Raw genomic sequence first — 22,001 nt, 5'->3', positions numbered from 1 at the left:
GAATAAGAAAATGCGTTGTATGTAACTAAATTAAAGTTGGAAAATATTTTTCTTAAACTTTGGATAAACTCCTAGCATTTTAGTACAAAGTGCAAAATAAAAATACGAAAAAACTTGAAATTTGTTGCTGTAAGCAAGGTGGCCTGAATAGAGGTATATTTTCAAATAATACGTTTTTTTAACATCAACCTTGACAACTTTTTCGAAATCTTGGCTACCAGTCCGTATCACATTTTCATGCAACCAACTTTGCGCATGAGGAAATGCCCAATTTGAGCCGTCATCGTTTCGCCATCGTGAATACCAAATCGCATTTGGCACTGCATTGTCTACCGAATTCGTATTTTATAATTTTGATTCAAATATCCAAAAATTGTTTTAATAATTGCGTTTTTTAATTTTAAATTGTCTAACTTAATCCTATCTGAACAATGTCTGATTGGATGGATGTGTGAATGCATGTGGAAATATCGTGCAGAAGTCGCCTGCAGACTCTCCCAAGTAAGGCGGCTGCCACCGTAGCTAAATAGCAAACTTGGAATCTATCATCCTTGGTCTATTTTGAATTTAGAAATTTGAAATCCCAACTCTGCGTCCGGTATTAGGTGTTTGGTCAAGCTTCTCCCTTAATTTTCATGTTCGCAAACAAAAGAGGGATACCTAGAGTTTTACCCACAGATCACTTAACAGAATTTTTTTATTGCAATATGACTTTTCAATGTTTCTCGATTGTACAAGAATCAGAAGACGAAATGCTTTTATCATTTGCCGTTTCACGCCCGTTCATAGAGCAGGCTCTGAATACAGGTCAAACCAAATCATGGGTGCACACAAAAACACTCTGCTACAGCAGCCACCGTAAGTCCCTTTATTTTATTGCTGACAAAAATTACTCGGCAGCTTAGATATCAAATTCCGGCTCTATGAATTGGTCTTTCTCACTGAATATAATGAAATAATTATAACAATTTGGTTTTCTTCATTCCTCAATATGCGTGTTTTTTATTACCTTAAAAATCTGTTAATTTGATTTTTAGAAAAAACTAGCAAAGCTTTTAACTCCAGCACACATCACTCATTATTTATAGGCACATAAAAATAAATTAATTAATACCAAAATTTATAGCTAAATTGAATTTTAATTCCCCGATTTTATAGGTGCACATATTTCATATAAATTTTTAGTAGACATTTTATTTCGTTTCATTGTTGTGCTTTTTTACAATTTAATCAACTCATCGTGCGATTCACGATGAAACAGCGGCTTGTGATCGTTGGGCTTGTGTGTCACTGGCACGGAATCGTAGGTGACGTGCGCGATATGAGTCAGTGGTGCTACAATAGCAGTTGCCATATGCTCAGCTGCTGCAGCCTCATCTGCATCAACGACTTCATTATCGCCAGCCACATTTTTATCCTGCACAGAAGAAAATTCTATTTTTGACTGCGTGTCATTAACAATGTTCGGCACTGTTGTTGTTGGATTGTTAGCTGGTTCTGATTGCACAAACATTTCCGTAGTGAGTGCTGCTTCACTGGTGCCCAAAAGCCACAGCAGAGTTAAAGTCAACAACCGCATCTGTGAAAGTTATACAAATGTTGATTAGCTCAAGGTTAATAGTGGTGTCGTTGTTGTTGTAAATACATTATTGGATGCACGTAAAACATACAGACGTACATTTAAATACGAGTATTTGTATGTATGCACCCAAAGGAATGCAATTTTGAAAATTATATACATTTTTACCCCACATAATCACACACCTCTCAAAATTTATTGCTTTGCTATGCAACTTATATTCAGGTATTTCTTCACAATTCTCTGCACACTGACGCTGTCCGTAAGTCTTCTGGCTTTCATCAGACCTTGGCTTCTTAAATTAAACTACGACGCATGGCACTTTATAAAATTCTACTTACCACAAATGGGTAAAGGAATGAATCTTGCCTTTGGTGATACAGGTACACATTTGTGTGTATGTGTGTTGCATGTGTACAAGTATATACCCTGCAGGAAAAACTATTGCAGACAATATTGCGGGTTATTTGTAACGAGATTTAGTAGAGGACCGGGAAATTATGATAAAGAACTACAATGGCAAGAAGTCCATTTGCGAAATTAGTGAATTTGTTGATAAAAAAAGTCTACAGTGCATAATATTAATAAAAGGTTGCAACGTGCGTTATAAATAACGGCCAAACAGCAGAGGGAAAATCAATGACCGGAGTTCTCGATTTGTACTCCATTTAGCAAAACAAAATTCAAAGTTATCTGCTGTAGATTTGAGAAAAAAAAACCAATTAAAAGAGGAAAAAAATTTAGAATCTTGTACAGAAACGATTCGCCGACTACTTAAAAAAACAAATTTTAGCACGGGTGCCATGACGTAAGCCACTTATTTCGAAAGAAGCCAAAAGCCTAGGTTGGAGTTTGCGAAGAAGTTCCAATATGGGAATGTGAACTTTTGGTATTCGTTGAAAAAGAACAATATAGCATTTAAAATCTCACGAAAATTGATCTGCATTCTAGGATGAAGCCAAAATTAATATTTTTGGATCAGACGGCAAGCGTTTTGCGTGCAGAATGCCTGGAAAAGATTTGGAGGACGAAAATATTAAAAATACGGTGAAATGTGGTGGCGGCTCAATAATGATTTGAGGTTGCATGTCGGGGGCTGGCGTGCTGGTGTTGGAAAATCATACTTTATTGATGGGATTTTGGATGGTAAAGGGTACATTGACATTTTAAAATGAAAAACAGAAAAACGTGTTATTCGTATAAACAATTTTTTAATTTATCAAGGCAATTATCCTAAGTGCACGTCGAGGAATTCTCGCAATTGGTTACTGTACAACTGTCCAAAGGTTCTGACTACGCCTGCCTAATCTTCCGACATGAAACTCATTGAACATTTGTGGGGAGAACTCAAAGCCAGACTTGCTACAGGACGCGTGAGCAGTAAGTCAGATTTAAAGTAAGCAGTATTGGAGGAATGGAAAAAAATTGAGCCTAGTTATTGCCGAAAACTCATTGAAAGTATGCCACGGCGCTTACGGGAGGTATATAATATGTACAAAAAAAAATCGACAAAATATTAATGCTTATCCATTTGTTGCTTTTGGGAGTTATAAACGGGGGGCACCATTTTGAGTGTGAGCAGGATTTATGACAATAATTTCATACAAAATTGAATTCTTCTCATTGGTTTTGATTTAAGTGCAGTTAATTCCTATAATTGTACTTCCTACATGCGAGTATACATAAATAAATAAAAACAAATTCATATAAAAAAAAATGCATAGTCTTATTTAAGTTAAAAGATCTTATACAAGTCACGTCATAGCCCCATTTTGAATGTGGCTCACAGTACATACATTTATCGATTTCGCCCATTTTTGATGCGGAACTATCTTGGATAAACAGTAAAACAATTTTTGGAATATAATATCCAGGGGTAAATAAATACATGGACGAACAGACATGACAAAATTACAGTTCTCGTCATAAACCCAGAGTTCCACGAAGAAAAGATTTAATGGTGACCAACTTGGTTGCGTTTCAGCTTGCTGCTGCATTCAGCTTAAAGTTGCCTGTATAATCGCGTCATGAAAACTCCCTATAAATATAATAATTCATTAATTTCACTGATTCCTGCGATACTTTCATCTATCATAGCAACTATGTTATGCTCAGCAGTTATATCAGTTAAAAATTATCAGACAGAGAATTCTAACTTAGAAAATGTTTTTTTTTTCTATTGCGTTCTTCATAGAAGAGTAAGCTGATAAAAATTCCATTGCACATCCACCATATTTTGTGTATTGTGGGATTTATGGGTTCTGGCAATTTTATCTAATCTTTATATGTAAAAATTACTTTCTGTATGTCCTCGATTAACTCAAAAACTACTGGACCGATTATTATAAAACTTGGTATATACCGATTTTTATATATATTGGTATATCTATATAGGTTTGTAGAATATGCTCATTGCTGCCACTCGTCATCAGGAGGCGCTGCAGAGTAGCAACTACTGCCCCGTTCAACCAATTTTTTCGAAATAAACAAAATCAATAAAATGGCTTAGAATGAATAGAATATTTATGTACTGATTTTTCTTTAAAGTTATTTTTTTTTATTTAGTTTAGTTGTTGGCGTAGCAACGCGCGCCGGGTACAGCTAGTTAATTATGAAAATGGTTAATGAAAATGTTTTCCAATTTAATTTAAATACAGTTTCACTGTACTTGGGAATAGGTGAATTTAATTTGAAAAAAGTTGTGTTTATTTTGAAGAGAGTTTAATTTGAATTGAAAATACTATTGTTTATAGGTTGATTCTGCGTACTTCGGTAATTTCGAATTTGTTGAAACTAAACTAAAACTATCAGATACATACTATATTTGAAAGGTTATCATTGTAGTCAAAAACCCAAAAACTGAAAAATCTGTGAAATCCTGTAGTTTATGTCGAAAACTGAAGTTCTGTGAGGAAGAGTATAAGCATCTGGAAAATGGATCACGACTTAAGGGGACAGATACTTGTAAAATTCAGAAAAAATTTTTTTTTTTATAAATGTTAATATAATCCCTTAAGAATATGTCAAAAAAATTTTAGAACGTAATTTTAAGTATTTTTTATATTATAGATCGTCAACCGTGACGACTCTATTCCTTGCGTTCGAGCGCTGGGAAAGGAATTTTCGTGTATTCAAACTTTAGACGCGTTTATCTCAAAACTATATTTTTCGAATTGGCGTACACGATAACTAGAAAATTTATTAACCGATCTCCCTGAAATTTTGCCAAAATTTTTTTTTCTATGGTATTACTTTCTATGTGAATTTACAAGTTCTCGAAAAAGTAATTTTTTAGAAGCAAAAATAGTAGGACAATTCGCCACAAAATTCATTTTCTTTTAAGCATTTTATCCCGCTATTTTATCCCCATTTATTGTTAATTCATATAGAAATTATGACATGAATAAACAAAAAAAATTTTGGTTTTTTGTACTCAGGTCACTGACGCCGATGCTACAATGCCCGCCGATTGAGAAGCCCCGCTGCGACCTTGCTGAAAGAATTGAGTATACATCCGCCATTTTAAATGATTAAAATAAAAAAAAATTATATTATTTTATAAATAAATAAATAAACTCTATGCCAATTTTGAAAAAAATATATTAACTTCTTCATTTTAAATAATTTTAATGAAAATCAGGGAAAATATAGCTGTTTACAGGTATCTGTCCCCACAATAAATCACTTCGATACAATTCTAAACAACTTCAACTGAATTCAGATAATAATTCTAGCAATCTCATCGGAAAGCAGTTGAATTGAGATATCCGCAAGGTAATTCGATCTAGTTATGATTCGAATTAAGTAAATTTTCCTGCAGGGGCTGCTGATTTTCCATGCTTGACATCGTTGAATTTATTGTGCTTCTTTTACCTTTCACCAATCCGCAGTAATTCTTTATTGATATTTTTATACCAGTGCGCACTTGTAATTTCTTTTGTTTATGCCAATGCAATGTTTCTTGTTCAGCGATACTTTGTAAGAATTTTTTTTTCACGCATAATTATATATTCATGTATGCATGTGTAGTACGTGCGAAGAAAAAATTACTATCCCACACATACTTACATGTGCATATATGGATGGACATAGGTATTTTCAAAAGTACAACATATTCGTATATATGTAAATACGTACTTCGTGGTTGACATCAGAACCTGTTTTAGTATTAAGCGGCTTCAAATTTTTGGTTTTTGTTTTTTGTCTTCCTGCGGTCTTTCTGTCTCGCTTCCTTATGCTTAACGAAGTTGTTGTCGTACTACCTTTATACCCGCGCTAAAGTGCACAAGGGTATTATAGAGGTGCTCATATACAGTGCAGGACTTAAGTCTACATACAACAGCATATTTTCTTATTTCCCAGAACGTAAATAAGAAAATATGCTCTTGCATGTATGTAGACTTAAGTGCTTCACTGTATATATATTCCAAAATGAGGACAGAAGTCAATTTAACGATGTCCGTTCGTTTGGGCGCACGAAAGCTCGACGAAAAATTAAAGCATTTCAATGAAACTCTTTTCTTAGCCCAAAGTAATTTGGTACTAAAAGTGTGCGAAATCGGTCAAAAATCAAGCCCACATCCTATGCAACGGTAATATAAGCAAATGAAAAAGTGTGATAACTCTATTGCATTGATAAAAATTGTACAAAATTGGTGGTGCGACACCCACTTTTTTTGGTAAATGTACCTGTATGTGTCTCAATAACAGCTCAATAAAGCTCTTCCAATGAATGTTATTAAAATCGGATATAAGCAGTGGCCACTTTTTATATGTTAAGACTAAATTTCCGTCCGCCCATTTTATGTTACATCCTATAACTCTGGCATTGTCTATGAGCCTGTTTGTTTCCAAAAGCAGCCAGTCCAAATTAAATTTAAATTTTTTTTGTAAAATTCGGTCGGTACCGTATTTAGCACTTTCTTACTCGCTCTTCTTCATTTCATTTTCTTCACTTCCGCTACAATGGGCAACTTCAGCATTATCATTATCGGTTATCTGTGAGCTGGTTGCAGCAATGCACAACTTGTTGCAACTTCACAGTAAACTGGTTTTCAAGTTCAAGTTTAAATGGTTCACTTAACCTGCCGGCATCAGGGACTTGAACAGAAATGTCACATTATATGCACATACACACATTCATGAATATGACTACAATACATACACACCTGAATGAGCATTCGACAGATTGTGTGTTACTATTATAGTAGACAGTCCAGACATATATATTATATATTAAAATACCTATATTTGCAGTTACGTTTATAAAAATCAAAATATTATTTGCTTCTAGCTTGAAATCGTGCGTTCATCAATTAAATCAATGACGGTTTTCTGTTCATTTTAATTATTTTCCCTCAAGGTTTTATTTAAACAAATTTCAGAAGCAACAATAATAACTGGCATAAAATCTACATATATCGAAGAATAAATAAAACAAGAACAAATGAAAATTCAGAATAATACAATTGAAGTGACAGAGTGATTTCCTGCTATTACAAAAAAGCTTAATACAAACACACCTCACACGTGCCACGGCTGTGTCTAATGATCGAAGAAAATTATGTTTTACATGACTTCAATTCATTCGTTCCACATCAATGTTGGTCACTAACTAAATTAGAGTAAAGGGCCGTCTAAATGCCCGTTAATATAAATTGCAATGACAACAGCTATGCAGATATCCACAAGGTTTTATTTGCCCGACTTCCGGACTACTGTAGCGTCGATCAAGCAGAAGTCTAAGCCATAAAGGAGGTAACTGTGTACCTTAACACACACGCCGTAACAAAAACTATGATAACATCTTCTGGGATAGTCAGGGACCATCAAATCAATGGATGTTATACGAAGATCAAAGGTTCCTCAGAAATACCTGGCAGCTCTAAATGATATTAGCACCATCTTCGAGGTCAATCTTATATGGGTTCCAGGACAAAGAGATATGAAAGAGAATTGCAAGGCCCATGAGCTAGCCAGGAAGACTACTAATATTTCATTGCTTGAAAACAGAGACAACTACAACAACTATGGCAACTTGCAAATTAAGACAGTTAAGGCAACTGCAAATTAATATTTTGCAGGAGGCCAATAGGTCATGGAGAGAAAAAAAATACTTGTGTTACAACCAGACTGTAAAACTTGCCACAGTGCTGCCTTGAATGTCTTTTTGCACTTACAACCCATCGACTTTTCCGTCATTTCCATCGCAGCTCAAAGTACAATCAGGTTAAGGGAGATTGGCCTCTGGAGGCAATCTCTCGGGGGACATGGTAGCATTTTCGAGCAGTTAATACCGTATTTTTTCGAACTTCGAACAAATCTCTTTCTCGCAAACTTGAGTTTGAGGGTCGTGTTAGGGCAATCTTTCCAAATAGGCAGGATTGGAACGCAGGGAAAATCTGCACCAAAACTTTGGACTCCTCGCCATTCAATTTCCCAATTCGTAGCTGTGTTTACCGGTCACTGGACGATCGGAAAAGCTAGAGTTACCATTTAATCCCCATTGAAGAATCTGACCTTTCGGACAAAGAGACTGTAGAGCATTCTCTCTGTAAATGTTCGGGTTTGGCAGCTAGACGATGAAGGTCACTGGGTGCTCCTTTCCTCGACAGCCTGGGGCAGTGCGCCAACCTGAATACAATCAATCTCCTCCATTATATCAACAACTCTGGCTGGCTGTAGATATCTGCCTGTTGGAGGTCTCATAATGGCATCAAAACGGCGCTTTATTGCTACTTGAGGAGTGTCAGATCGGCACTTCAACAATTTCACCTACTTACCTACCCACAACCAGACTAAACGGTCGACAGAATTGCTCAATCTCTCAAGAAAGAATATCTCGAAGGTTGTGGCTTGCTTTACCGATCATTAGCTTTTACGTAGGCACTATTTTAGGCAGGGAGTATTTTCTCATGACTACTGCAAAAGATGTAGAATCGAGGAAGAGGAAAAAATAGTAGAACACTTCCTCTGTAATTGTCCAACCTTAGCTAAGAGTCGAGCAATGTTATTAGGAAAATACTCTTCTGACTCTCTTACGGAACTATATGGTGTTGGGATAAAACTTATCCAACGCTTCATAAGAGAGTCTAAATGGTTGCATGAAAATTAAATAGTAAGGTTACCGTTTTACACAGTGGTACCACAACGGACCTACATGGTCTAAGTAAGTTGGCTAACGTAAACTTTGCGGATATTAACTCTCAGTTTATGTCGTTGATCTATAGTACCTGAATAATGAAACTGGGATACATCCTGCCTAAATCTAAAGACTTCATTGAAGCTTTAGCAGCTTTGAGTTTCTCAGACTTGCCTGATATTTCGATGTGGACCTTTATGTACTTTGTTTTAATATTTATAGGTTAACCTTCCTCAACTTAAATAAAATAACACCGTGTGAGATGTCGAATTGAATTTATCGTTATTTTGAAGCTACACTTATGCAATTATGAATGGAATAGCACATCACTCGAATGGACGCCTCGGCATTATTGACAGTATTTTAAGCGGTAACTCGATCCAATATGTGCCATGTTATTCCGGCAGTAGAGACAACAAAGAAAATAATCACTGAAATGAACCAGATGCCGAATGCTTTCTCTACAACTTCAAGCGTTACTTACGTCCCTTGTATGAGATGTAGCGCCATTTCCAGAAAGTCGGTTAGCATCACTTCTATTCCGAAGACCATTGGCAATTATGTGTAAGAAATTGTAAGTTCCAATGTGGCCTCCAAGCCATAAACTCACCGAAACAGGAAATCTTCGAGAATGCATTAATGCTTGGTCGAACACTTGGGAATTTTGTTCACTATAATAACGGCAATATTGCTTGCTGGCATAGCCGGCGAAATATAAATTTGGCTTGTCCTTGTTTTTGGCCAAATTCCAGATACCCCCGTTTAGAACTAAGCCGAAATTTTCATACAGTTCCTTTAACAGCTGTGACTAAATGGCAAACCTTACTAAATATTTATATTGGCAGCCGTATTTAATTGGAAATTCTGACAGCTGTTGAAGCATAAGAATTAAGCATTCTGAATACGAACTCAGTCCGATGGCTAAATGCAAGTTTTCGAAATATCTAAACCACTGCACCACCGCGTGGATAAATTTTTTTCGATATTTTTTTTTATTCCATGTATTAAAAACATTTTAAATATTACTTAAATCTGCCCAAAAATGCGGTCCTGAGAGAAATATATACCGCCATACATACGGCCGCCGTAGCCGAGTGGGTTGGCCGGTGCCTACCATTCGGGAGTGCGTAGGTCCAAATCTCCGTGCATGAACATCAAATAATAGAAACAGTTTTTCTAACTATCGCCCCTCGGCAGGCATTGGCAAACTTCCGAGTGTATTTCTGCCATGGAAAAGCCCTTTATAAAAAATCATTTGCCTTGTATATATGAATGTTATTTTAGAACTACCTATTTCAAACCTTAAAAATTAAATTTGAATAAGTTCGTGCGGTTTTACAACAGATGGCGTAACTTGATTATTATTCCATCGATCCACATTTCCAAACATTCATTGGAGAGCTACTGTCGTAAGGCACAAACGTCAGTATAAGTTTTTTATTTGAAGCGTAAACAACAATATTTTTACCACACTTGAAAATGTCGAATTTCGTGCCAAATAATGTGTTTTTGCGGGGAATTCTTCTTCATTATTTTAATATGAAGAAAAAAGCAGCCGAAAGTCATCGTATCTTGGTGGAAGTTTATGGTGAGCATGCTCTAGCTGAGCGAACGTGCCAGAAGTGGTTTGCACGCTTTAAAAGTGGTGATTTTGGCTTGGAAGACGAAGAACGCGAGGGTGCGCCGCCAAAGTTCATGGATACCGAATTGGAGGAATTGCTCGATCAAGATCCGGCTCAAACGCAAGAAGAGGTTGCAAAAACTTTGGGAGTTGATCAATCAACCATTTCCAAACGTTTAAAAGCCATGGGAATGATCCGAAAGGTAGGCCATTGGGTGCCGTATGAATTGAAGCCAAGAGACGTTGAACGCCGTTTTATGGCATGCAGAAAGGTTTTTTGCATCGAATTGTGACTGGCGATGAAAAGTGGGTCCATTACGACAATCCAAAACGTCGGGCAACGTATGGATACCCTGGCCATGCTTCAACATCGACGTCGGCGCAGAATATTCATGGCCTGAAGGTTATGCTGTGTATCTGGTGGGACCAGCTGGGTGTTGTGTATTATGAGCTACTGAAACCGAATGAAACGATTACGGGGGATGTCTACCGACGACAATTGATGCGTTTGAGCCGAGCACTGCGAGAAAAACGGCCGCAATACGCCGATAGACACGACAAAGTTATTTTGCAACATGACAATGCTCGGCCACATGTTGCACAAGTGGTCAAAACATACTTAGAAACGCTCAAATGGGATGTCCTACCCCACCCGCCGTATAGTCCAGACCTTGCGCCATCCGATTACTATCTCTTCCGATCGATGCAACATGGCCTGGCTGACCAGCACTTCCGTAATTACGATGAAGTCAAAAAATGGATCGATTCGTGGATTGCGGCAAAACCGACCGAATTTTTCACAAAGGGAATCCGTGAATTGCCAGAAAGATGGGAAAAAGTAGTAGTAAGCGATGGACAATACTTTGAATATTAAATTTGTAACCATTTTACGTCAATAAAGTTTCAAATTTCGAAAAAAACCGCACGAACTTATTCATAGTCCTATTATAAATACTTCCCTTTCGCAGTAAAGAAAACAAAATGAGATTGTCGACGCATCAATCTGTGAGCAGCTGCTAAATTCGCCAACGAAAACACTTGCGTCACCGTTAAATACTTTTACGTTAAAAACAAACAAAAATAATTAAAGTAAATTTAATGGCGAACCCTTGGAAACAAATACTTTTACAGCTCATATCGGTCTAACTTCTTCAACCTGGGGTCGCAACCTTTTGCGACGAAAGACCCAAAATTAAAATTTACAAAATTTAAAATTTTTTTTTTCTTGCCAACAATAAATAGTACTGTCATAAATAACTCATCTCACTGTATCCATCTGGAAAACTAGTCCATGTGTCGAATAAAAGTTCCTCACTTCACGGCATTTCTTTAAAGCTGTCCACTTTTGTTGCGACACCTACATACATTTTTGGACCTCCAACTCTTCTGAGTTGTTTTTCAACTCTGTAAATGCTTCCCTCCACAAATCTTTATTTTTTAAATCAATTGCATTTCTAGAGATCCGGTATCAATTCCAAATTGTTCAATGTGGGTTTCGCTAATATTTGTGTTGACAGAATTTACTACGAATCGTAGTTGGTGGTTTTGAACAGCTCAAATCTGTCATCAAATGTATCTTAAATTTCCTTTTTTTATAACTGAGCTGAAGTGATTCGTGTACAGTTGCATTGGGCTTTTTAGCCTGAACTATTTAGGAGCCACCAAGAGATTTGCCCATTGTATTTAGAGCTCTGAGAGAGAAAAGAATCAGAGAAAGAGATAGGAAAGAATAGAGACAGTGACAAAGGCAGTTAGTCCTGTGAGAATTTTCCAGATTCTTTGGCAAATCTGCAAATATCCTCCAGTACAGAGAACTAGTAGTCTTGCTCTAGCAAAAGCAGGACACTCACAGAGAAAGTGCTCAGTACTATTCGCCTCCTCCAACAAGACAGGCACATTGGGTTATCAATGATTCCAATGGTGGTCATACGTCCTCTCGATTATACATTCGGCTGAAGAAAAAAAGTTTTAAATATTTATCACCAAAAATAATTAATTCTACAATACATTGGCATTCATACGTCATATTTCACTGTAACTACACTGCAACTATTCCACGGAGATGTGCAGTTATGGTCCAACACTTATATTCATCAAGTCTGTACTAACCCAATATTATGATGATTAAATACAACTGAGACGTATTTTAAATAAGTACCATTTGTTAATGTAATATTTAACGAACAGCTACAACTACACACGAACTGACCACCAGCAAATATTAGCAAATCCGTAAAAGTGGCATAACTAACGTTTCCCCTTAAGTGTGGCAAGTGGCGTAATATGCAATTTTCTTCTTATTTGCGCTTATAGCATTTTTACTCCGCATGTGCAAGAGCGAAATTAAGGCGACCAAATTTAGAAAACTCGAAATTATTCGCCCAAACTAGATTAAAGATACAAATAAATTCGCATTATACAATATAACATAGCGCATACCTTCAGCTGGCCAGGAGTTGCTGGCTCACTGAACCGCTGCTCCATTATGTCGCAGAATGAAAGTGAAGGCAGGTAAGTAAGTCAGTACAATAAATAAAATGAGACAACTATAAAACTCACAAGATGCCATACAAATACTCCCATCTCAATGCGCACACAGTAACAATTTAGAAAACGGGGCAGCTGCACCAGCGAATGTCGAAGTGATTGCAGTAAGTATGCGATTGCTGGCGCAATGGTAAGTCATCGCCGGCGCATGCGCAGCGTGCAATAATTCACAATTGTCTGGAAAGGCGTTGCTGCTGAGAAGTAACCATGTCGTTTATACGTGTTAGAAATGAGACAAATGAGAAATATTTGGGAAAAAAGTGTATAAGAAGACAATTTTATGATTTACGGTATAATGCATTTTGTCCACATACGGCATATGTTGCTGTTATGAGCGTAGGAGGCTGCGAGCACTAGTGTGTGTGTTCTTATTAATTAACAAGTTATGACAGCGACCGCCGTATCCAAATGGGTTTGTGCATGACTACCATTCGAGAGGGATCTCATTCGAAACCCACCTAGGACATGAACCACCAAATGATAGATATGTTTTTTTCTCTTAGCTTTCGCCCCTCGGCAGATAATGAAAAGCCCCTGAGTGGATCATATTTCTGCTTGTAAAAGGTAGACACAATTGAGCGAAAATGAATAAATTTCTTTGGTTGCCCGACTTGGGGGCATGCAACATACAATTGGTCACGTTAAAGGCACGAGTTTTCTAGATTTAGTCCAGGCACTTGAAGAAGAAGAAGTGATTGACTTTGAGCCTTGTTAATGGTCAAGTATGACGAATAGGAAACTACAATCGTCTAAAATCAAATGAACCGATATGCCCTGACATGAGAATAATACGAACACATGGAGTTAGCACATCTTCACCCTTAGACCTTCTATTAAGAATAATTGTCTCGACGACATTCGACTCCATTTTCTTTACAGCGAATTTTGTTCTATTACACAATCAGGATGGATCAAAATTCCACAAGAGAATAAAATATAGCTTAAAAAAACTAAAAAACACGCTTTTATTGCTAATCGAACTAAAAAGTAGAAAATAAATTTTAATGACAAAGGGACCTATAATGAAGTAATAGCAAATCGAAGGATCAGTCATAGTCAACTACCTCAGAACAGAATTATAACAAAAATTAAGATACAAATAGAGTAATTCAAATTAGAGTTAAAAGCGTGGGATGCTTGATATAGTAAATATTACAATCATTCTTTTGGCAACTACCTATGTACAGAGGGTTATGAAAGTGAAGCAAAATCCATTTTTTTTAACTATTTTTTATTTTTAGTATATGTAGGTGTTTACGAGTAATATACTATTACACAACCGCACACTAAATACTAACTTCAATGGTGGTGTGGAAACTAAAAATTCCCAATTTTTGTTTAAAAAAATACCCAATTCATGTTTCTACCGGTATGGCAATATTGGCAAATGTTATAAAAAATGCACATTTTTCAGCGCTCTCACGAGAAAAAGAGTTTCCCATCTAGTCATCTATGTTGTGTGTTCCGAGTAGATCAGATTTTTAGAAGCCAGTGAAAATTAAGCTCAAAGATTCCGTTACAGTCATTCATACATACAACCCGAGCTAATAAAAGTGTGTTAAAAAAATAAAATATTAATCCTGGCAATCCTAATAAGGATAATGGAAAATTTATCTCACATGTCTCAAACTGCACTCGTTCTTCGTGACTATTTCGCCAAAAATTCCACGCATATCGTTCTGCAACCACCGTATTCGCCTGATTTGGCTCCGTGTGACTTCTGGCTATTCCCAAAATTCAAGAGACCACTACCGGAAATGGACTATTTGGCATGTTTCGGGGATTGGAAAAGTCGTTGGCATAGGTGTATTTCATCGAGAGGGCATTCTTTTGAAGGGGATGAAATTGATTTACAAGAATAAATGACGATTTTTCATTTTACAACCAAATTCACCTTACATTTTGCCCACAGGTAAAAAAAGAAAATATTAATCCTGGCAATCCCAATAAGGATAATGGAAAATTTTTATCAAATTATTGCATTGTCATCGGTCCTTGATAGGTGTGCAAAATTTCAAGTCGATCAGATGTTTAGAAGCCAGTGAAAATTAAGCTCAAAGATTCCGTTACATACATACATACATACATACATGCATACAATCCGTCCTAAAAAAAGTGTGTTAATAATTAGAACGCCGACTATTTAATTATTTATACTCAGTAAATCTGAGAGGACATAATTTCTTACAAGCCACCATAAAGATATAATAACAGGTGTTACAGGTGATTGGATTGCGCTATCGAGAGATGATTAACGATTTGTTATGGCCGGGATTGGGTGGTATTGATCTGGACAACGTTTATTTTCAACAAGACGGCGCTATGTGTCACACAAGCATCGAAACCATTGATATTTTACGGAAAAAGTTTGCGGACCGTGTTATCTCTCGAAGAGGTGATCACAATTGGCCACGAGATCTTGTGATTTAACACCTTGTGACTTTTTTCTTTGGGGCAACGTGAAAGAGAAGGTATACGTCAACAGCCCAGGGTCGATTCAATATCTTAAAGGTGCAATTCGTGAGGTTATGTCAGCAAATCAGCAACCTTCAAAATCGCTGAGTGCCCCATGTGATTTCGCCATGCTTTTATGTATACGAGTATTAAGGCAGCATATTCTGACTTAGATGGTACAAGCGAGGTAAGTAATAAATTCAGAGTGTATGGATCAGTAAAGGCAGAACCAAAACGCCGGATAAAGGAAAAACTGAGAAATTATGTAATTTAAATGACTCAGGAGTAGGTATTTTGAACCATGAATTACAGATCAGAAACTTCCTTCAAAGAGGAGTGACGCGATTCTTTAATTAAATATGAGGTAGCGAATAACTGAGTGACTATTCTGCGGTGGCACACCACACGAATTTGAATACCCTATGGGATAATTTCGCCGCGAAAATTTTGGCTATAGGTGGCACCCATACCTCAATGGGTTCGCTCATATGAAACACCAAAATGATGAGATATGATTAGAAAAAAGCTTCTTCTAATAGCTGTCTCCCCCGGTAGGCAATAGCAAACCTCCGAGTGTATTTCCGCCATAAAAAACTCCTCGTAAAAAATCTCTATCGTTTGGAGTCGGTTTAAAACTGTAGGTCCCTTCATTTGTATGAGGAGTAGCTCGGCCAAACAACGATACAAGTTGTAAGCGTCAATGGTATATAGTATATAAATATGGGAAAATTTACAGCTTAGACAATGACACCAAGAGACAAATATAAACCGCACCGATGCCCTTTCGGTTTATCTTTAAAATAATACTTCTTAAACTTTTTGAAGTGAAAACTTCTTTAGAATCGTTGGGAGTGATTTGAGGAAAAGTGAAACGAAAAAGCGACCCTCTTGGCTACGAAGCGTTATATTATATGTTGATATAAACGTAGCGACGAACTAAATAAAAATAACTTTTATTTTTTCTTGTGATTCGAACCAAGGATTTTGGATCGGAAGCTCACATTGCTAGTCGCTCGGCTACCGCGCCATGCTGTCATCGTGTGGTATCTGTTCGTATCAGCTTAACATCTGATAGATCCTCCATCGGAGGACAACAAATGTTAAACTGATTTTTGGAAATGGGCGGAGTGTTTTAGGGGCGGCTTGCTCCACCTCTGCCACGGGTTGGCCCGGTATTGCAGTACCGCCGGGATTTCGGCCTTGAATAAATACAAGAAGAAATATACTAATACATTTAGCTTTGGTGGGAAGAGCCATAAATTTTTATATAAATACATGTAGACGAAAATGGAATTTTTTTTTGAAGTGAAATTTGCATTGTAGGACATTTCTGATTATTTATTGAAAACAGTTTTTTTTTATTAAAATTGATTATAGAAGAAAATTAAATTTTTTCCAAGGTGAATTTATACACTAAGCTAAGTAAAACGTTTCGTAATTCAATTTTGTGTTGACAACCAAATGTACACGGCGGAAGAAAAAAATAACAAATCAGCTGTGTTATTGCTACCACCTTCAAAAGATTCGCCTTGATTTTTCATATAAAAATTATACATATCATCACTTGTGACTACTGTACCCAGTCGGTCGACAATGTGTGAATCATCTTTAAATTCTGCAAGAATACCCCAACCTGCGCAGCGCACAGTAAAATCGACACAAAGCTGAGCGCAGAGCACAATCGTACAAACACGCTAACGTACATACATACATATATACGCTCGAATACATTTTCTTACTGTGCTCAGCCAAGGCTGGTAGTCATGCACTGTGGCGATATGAACGCACAAATGCACATACACAGGCACGAACATGAAATCAAACAGCTCGCCGTGTTTAAGTGAATCGGTATAAATATTTCGTACATTAATTTTTGTGAGCGTGTAATTCTCAAAAGGTTTATTAGAAAATGTAATGACAAGGTAGTTTGTTGGTTGTGTATAGTTATCGCTTCTCGGCCTTATGGCTAAGATCAACGTGTTAAACTAATTTTTGGAAATGGGCGGAGTGTTTTAGGGGCTTTATCCACCTCTGCCACGGGTTGGCCCGGTATTGCAGTACCGCCGGGATTTCGGCCTTGAATAAATACAAGAAGAAATATACAAATACATTTAGCTTTGGTGGGAAGAGACATAAATTTTTATATGAATACAAGTAGACGAAAATGGAAGAAATTTGTAAGTCTGTTTCTTCGGTCCGTTTGGGTATTTTTTTTTGACAACATCGAAACCAAAGCATTTGTATCATATTTTATCTATCATAAGCCACTCGTATCATTTGTTGAAATTGAAAACATTGAGGATGAATAATAATAAAATGAAGAAAATAAAATATGAACTTTATAGCAATATTATAATGAACCTATAATTATCCCGCTCCTCATGCTGCTTTCGTCTCATTCTCTCTCAGTTTGTTTTACGGAAGGTTTCACTTCTATCGCGTCTAACCGTTAGACACGTATTTTTTTTTTTAAATAAATAAACTAAAAAATTTAGTTCCGTTAAAAATACGGAACTCTGTGAATGCGGACCTCATACGCATGGGAAATAGGTTAGGATCTCTAATTGAAATATCCACCTCCCTGAAGGTGATGAACACCTAAATTGTAATGCTTAAAATTTGTGGTTATTTGGTAGCAAACGGTGGTGGATAGGGTAAACTTTTATCGGACAGCAAGACGTAAAATGGCTTGGGAAAATTTTTGCTCTCAGAATACGCCAATTACTCTTATAACTGATTCCACTAAAAGAACTGAAGGTAGTAGTCTAGTCAAATACTCATTTTTTATAGATATTTTTTAGGAATTGTTTTTTTTTTAAGAAAATAAAATGCGATCGTTTTGATTTTATACTATGTTATTATTGACATCAAATAGTGTACAAAAACAATTTTTTTTTACAAATTTTTTTGTAGTAGTGTGGCACCAAAATAAGCTTTTTAACAGGATTTTGGCTCTTCAGGACATCTGAAACAAAAAAGTTAAACTGATTATTATTCTGTCAGTGCTGCTTGTCATTCTGGCAGGTGCTACAATGGGAAATTTTTTTGGAAAAATAACAAAATGGCGGACTTTTGAAAAAGAGGTATGTTTTTCGGGTAGAAATTAGGACTGAAAAGAAACGAAAGTAGCATATGCCAGAACTACTGATGTATGGAATAGCTGATGAAAATTTCAGATCAATCAGATGTCCTGAAGAGCCAAAAACCTGTTGACAAGCCACCTATCCTTTTTTAAGACGCTTACTTTGGTGCCACACTACCACAAAAAAATATATAAAAAAAATGTTTTTGTACACTATTTGATGTAAAATCAAAACGATCGCATTTTATTTTCTTAAAAACAAAGTTCCTAAAAGCTATCTATATAAAATGAGTATATTTGACTAGACTACTACCTGAACCGGCAGTTCTTTGATGCTTATAGCAACAACCGAGTCTTCAACTACCGGTTACTACAATGATCTATAGGCAAAGAGTAGCCGTATTCATTTGGGTGCCGACGTTCGAGCTGGGAATACTGGTGTGTCGACCTTTTTTGTGTCAATAACCAATTTCGTTTTTATACCATCAACTCTGAGAAATCCATGGAAGGGAGCGCCTACCTTAGCCCTTTAAGCGTTTTGTTTGATTTTGAAAATATGCACGGGAGTGTTTTATTATTTTGAGACGATGACGAGTATACTCGCCAAAAACGCAGCAAATGCATTTGCTGTGCAATTGGGTTAAATTTAATTAAGTTTATTCGATTACGTATGAAAAGTATTCTAAAATGTAGAGTACTTGAATATTAAAATAAATACCAAGCCGAAGGAAATGTCAAAACTTCATAAAGAGTATACGCGACATTAACACTTAAAAGATGAAAACCGAGTTATTGCACCTCTCATTGATACATAAAGGGTGTTTTTTTAGAGGTTAGGTTTACAAGTTGGCACTACTTTTTTCGTAGATGGTTTTTTTGACAGCTGTCACTTGATTTATGCTCAGTTTGGTTTGCCATTTCATAATGAATAGACTTACACCTGAACAACGTTTGCAAATCGTGCAAATTTATTACGAAAATAATGGTTCGGTTCACGCGACGCATCGAAGAAAATTTTGTTCAGCGATGAAGCTCACTTTTGGTTGAATGGGTATGTCAATAAGCAAAATTGTCGCATATGGAGTGAACATAATCCACAAGCCATTGCTGAGACGGCGTTACATCCTCAAAAAGTCACTGTTTGGTGTGCTCTATGGGCAGAGGGAATCATTGGTCCATATTTCTTTAAAAATGAAGCCGGCCATAATGTTACAGTCAATGGAGAGCGCTATAGAGCCATGATTAATGACTTTTTCGTGCCTGAATTGGACGATATTGATGTGGACGACCTTTGGTTCCAACAAGACGGCGCTACATGCCATACAGCCAACGCAACAATCGATTTATTGAAGGAAACTTATGGTGAGCGCATTATCTCGCGCCGTGGACCTGTGGCGTGGCCTCCAAGATCGTGCGATATAACACCGCTGGACTATTTCTTGTGGGGCTATGTGAAGTCGCTTGTCTACGCAGATAAGCCCGAGACGATTGACGTCTTGGAAGAGAATATTCGGCGCGTTATTGCTGACATACGGCCCCAATTGCTGCAAAAAGTGGTCGAAAATTGGGCCTCTCGGCTGGAATTTATTCGAGCCAGTCGCGGCGGCCACTTGCTCGAAATCATTTTTAAAACATAATGGCAAACCCTTATCTTTATAATAAAGCTAAATTCTTGGCCATAACATTAAATTATATACGTTTTATTTCATCTTGAAAACCTAACCTCTAAAAAAAACACCCTTTCCCACATCCAGTCAGCTACGGCATCTGTCATAGGAACGAAAATCACGCATCAGTATAGTTTTTGTGTATCCGAAAATTTTTATTAACACGTAAAAGGCACATATCTACGCAAATGCGAATAAAATTTTATGTTGCAATAACATTTTCGCTTGCGCCCTTCATAATAATTTCTAAATACGCAGGGTTCATTATGACAAACTGGACCTCATTTTTATTAAAGAAATCTGCTTTAATTACAATACATATCTAAAGAATTTAAGAACAGGAATAATCTTTAGGCAGTTTGTTATCTACTAATATGCACCCGAAAGATAACGGTCGAATGTTGTTGCTATAGCAAGACAAGGCTGTTAAAATGACGTAAAACACAAATTGCATTTTAAAGTCAAGTGGATCAACAACAGGTGTCTCCTCCGCATGCAGCCGCAATGGTTTTGCTCAAGCGAATACCACAAAATTTAGTTGGGTGCGTGCTGTGGCAAACCATAGGTATGTAGGTATGTATTGTATCATATTACGCGACGACATGCTTACTTATGTAGAAGTATGTTTATGCGTGCGTTAATTGGCCATACAAGTGCAACATTAAGTGTATGAGGCTGGAGAAAAATATTCCTGGGCAGTGCGAAATGTAGTCGACTGATTGGATTTTTTTCCGCAGAAATTGTTATTTCACTAATGTTGCGTATAAACTATAAATCCGGTAACTCCACTGCACGCCATCAAGCAAAAATCTCTGTAGCTATCGGTGGACATCGATAGCTGGTGGGATCATTAAAAGGCAAAAGTATAGCAAAAATATAGCAAAAGTGTAGCAAAAGCAGAAAATGTATGCCACAACAGAAAAATGCGCATGTATGTAGCGACGCGTAATGGCATTTGCCACACTTACCACATTCAACACTTTCCATTTTAATTTAAAAATTTTTCCCAACTTTTTGTATAGCCTCTGCTCATCGCAAATTGGACGACGCGTCGTTGTGAGCCTACATTGCGTGAGGCCATTTTTGGTGACAACTGTCTAATGGCTTTCAAACTAATGATCTGGCGCCTATAAAAACTGCCAGACAATCAATGGATGAATCACAGTGAATTGAGGTGATCTTAGCAAGCTGGTAGCACCAGACCGTTTGGTAATCTAAAATTAAACGGACAATAACACTTGCCGCAATCGCTTGAGTGTCCTGCTGTGCACTGACAAATAAATAAATCATCCATCACAGATTTTACTCTGCTCAACATGTTTAAATCGGTGGGTATACATGCATACATATGCTTATGTACGCTTTATGTTGGCAATAACTATTTTAATGTGCTTGTCCATTTAATCGTTCAGCAGTTGGTTCTTGGTTTGGCACTGCTTTTCTGCGCGCATAATGCATTCGCAGGATTTCTCGGTGGCGGTTATGGCTTAGGCCATGACTACGGACACTATGGACTGGGGCATGGATATTACGGCGGCTATGGCTATGGTGGCTATGGCCATTATGATCATGGGTATGCAGCGCCTATCATTACCAAGACGATCGCAGCAGCACCAGTGATTACGAAAATTCAAGCCGCACCTATCATCACGAAAACCATAGCGGCGCCAATTGTGACAAAGACCATCGCCGCGCCTATATCGCTCGGGCATGGCTACGGCTATGGACATGGCTTGTACGGAGGCCATGGCTACTACGGAGGGCATGGTTTGTATGGAGGGCATGGTTACTATGGAGGACATGGCTATGGCTATGGACATGGCTGGTAGATGAGATAGCGAACAGCGAATTGTAAGCTTCGAATGTAGAATATTTTTTAAGTGAGGTAAAAAAATCAAATAACAATACTG

The 22,001-nt window shown here is 37.1% G+C and overlaps 2 protein-coding genes, 1 non-coding gene and 1 pseudogene across 3 annotated transcripts; 3 read left to right on the top strand and 1 right to left on the bottom strand.

Moving 5' to 3' along the window:
- Positions 1-1,184: 1,184 nt before the first annotated feature.
- On the bottom strand, positions 1,185-1,848 carry LOC129242958 (uncharacterized). The gene is made up of 2 exons (XM_054879929.1): positions 1,765-1,848; positions 1,185-1,579 (listed from the first exon to the last, which is right to left on the bottom strand). The coding sequence occupies exon 2, from the start codon at positions 1,577-1,579 to the stop codon at positions 1,220-1,222; it is 360 nt and encodes a 119-aa protein (XP_054735904.1). The 5' UTR covers positions 1,765-1,848; the 3' UTR covers positions 1,185-1,219.
- A 14,502-nt stretch (positions 1,849-16,350) lies between these two features.
- On the top strand, positions 16,351-16,550 carry LOC129243160 (U2 spliceosomal RNA). The gene has a single exon (XR_008582251.1). It is a non-coding gene; the product is annotated as a U2 spliceosomal RNA (small nuclear RNA).
- A 738-nt stretch (positions 16,551-17,288) lies between these two features.
- LOC129243256 (U2 spliceosomal RNA) lies at positions 17,289-17,427 on the top strand (annotated as a pseudogene).
- A 3,980-nt stretch (positions 17,428-21,407) lies between these two features.
- LOC129240773 (cuticle protein 64) lies at positions 21,408-21,920 on the top strand. The gene has a single exon (XM_054876751.1). It carries the CDS (start codon positions 21,408-21,410, stop codon positions 21,918-21,920), a length of 513 nt encoding a protein of 170 aa, XP_054732726.1.
- The last annotated feature ends 81 nt before the right edge of the window (positions 21,921-22,001 follow it).

The sequence above is a fragment of the Anastrepha obliqua genome, chromosome 3 (genome assembly GCF_027943255.1).
Source record: "Anastrepha obliqua isolate idAnaObli1 chromosome 3, idAnaObli1_1.0, whole genome shotgun sequence".
Classification (NCBI taxonomy): Eukaryota; Metazoa; Arthropoda; class Insecta; order Diptera; family Tephritidae; genus Anastrepha; species Anastrepha obliqua.
Note: the sequence above shows the minus strand (reverse complement) of the source record. Positions and strands in the feature narration are given on the sequence as shown.

Excerpts from the sequence above, each read along its gene's own strand:
- LOC129242958 (XM_054879929.1), bottom strand. The coding sequence starts at position 1,579 with ATGCGGTTGTTGACTTTAACTCTGCTGTGGCTTTTGGGCACCAGTGAA.
- LOC129240773 (XM_054876751.1), top strand. The coding sequence starts at position 21,408 with ATGTTTAAATCGGTGGGTATACATGCATACATATGCTTATGTACGCTT.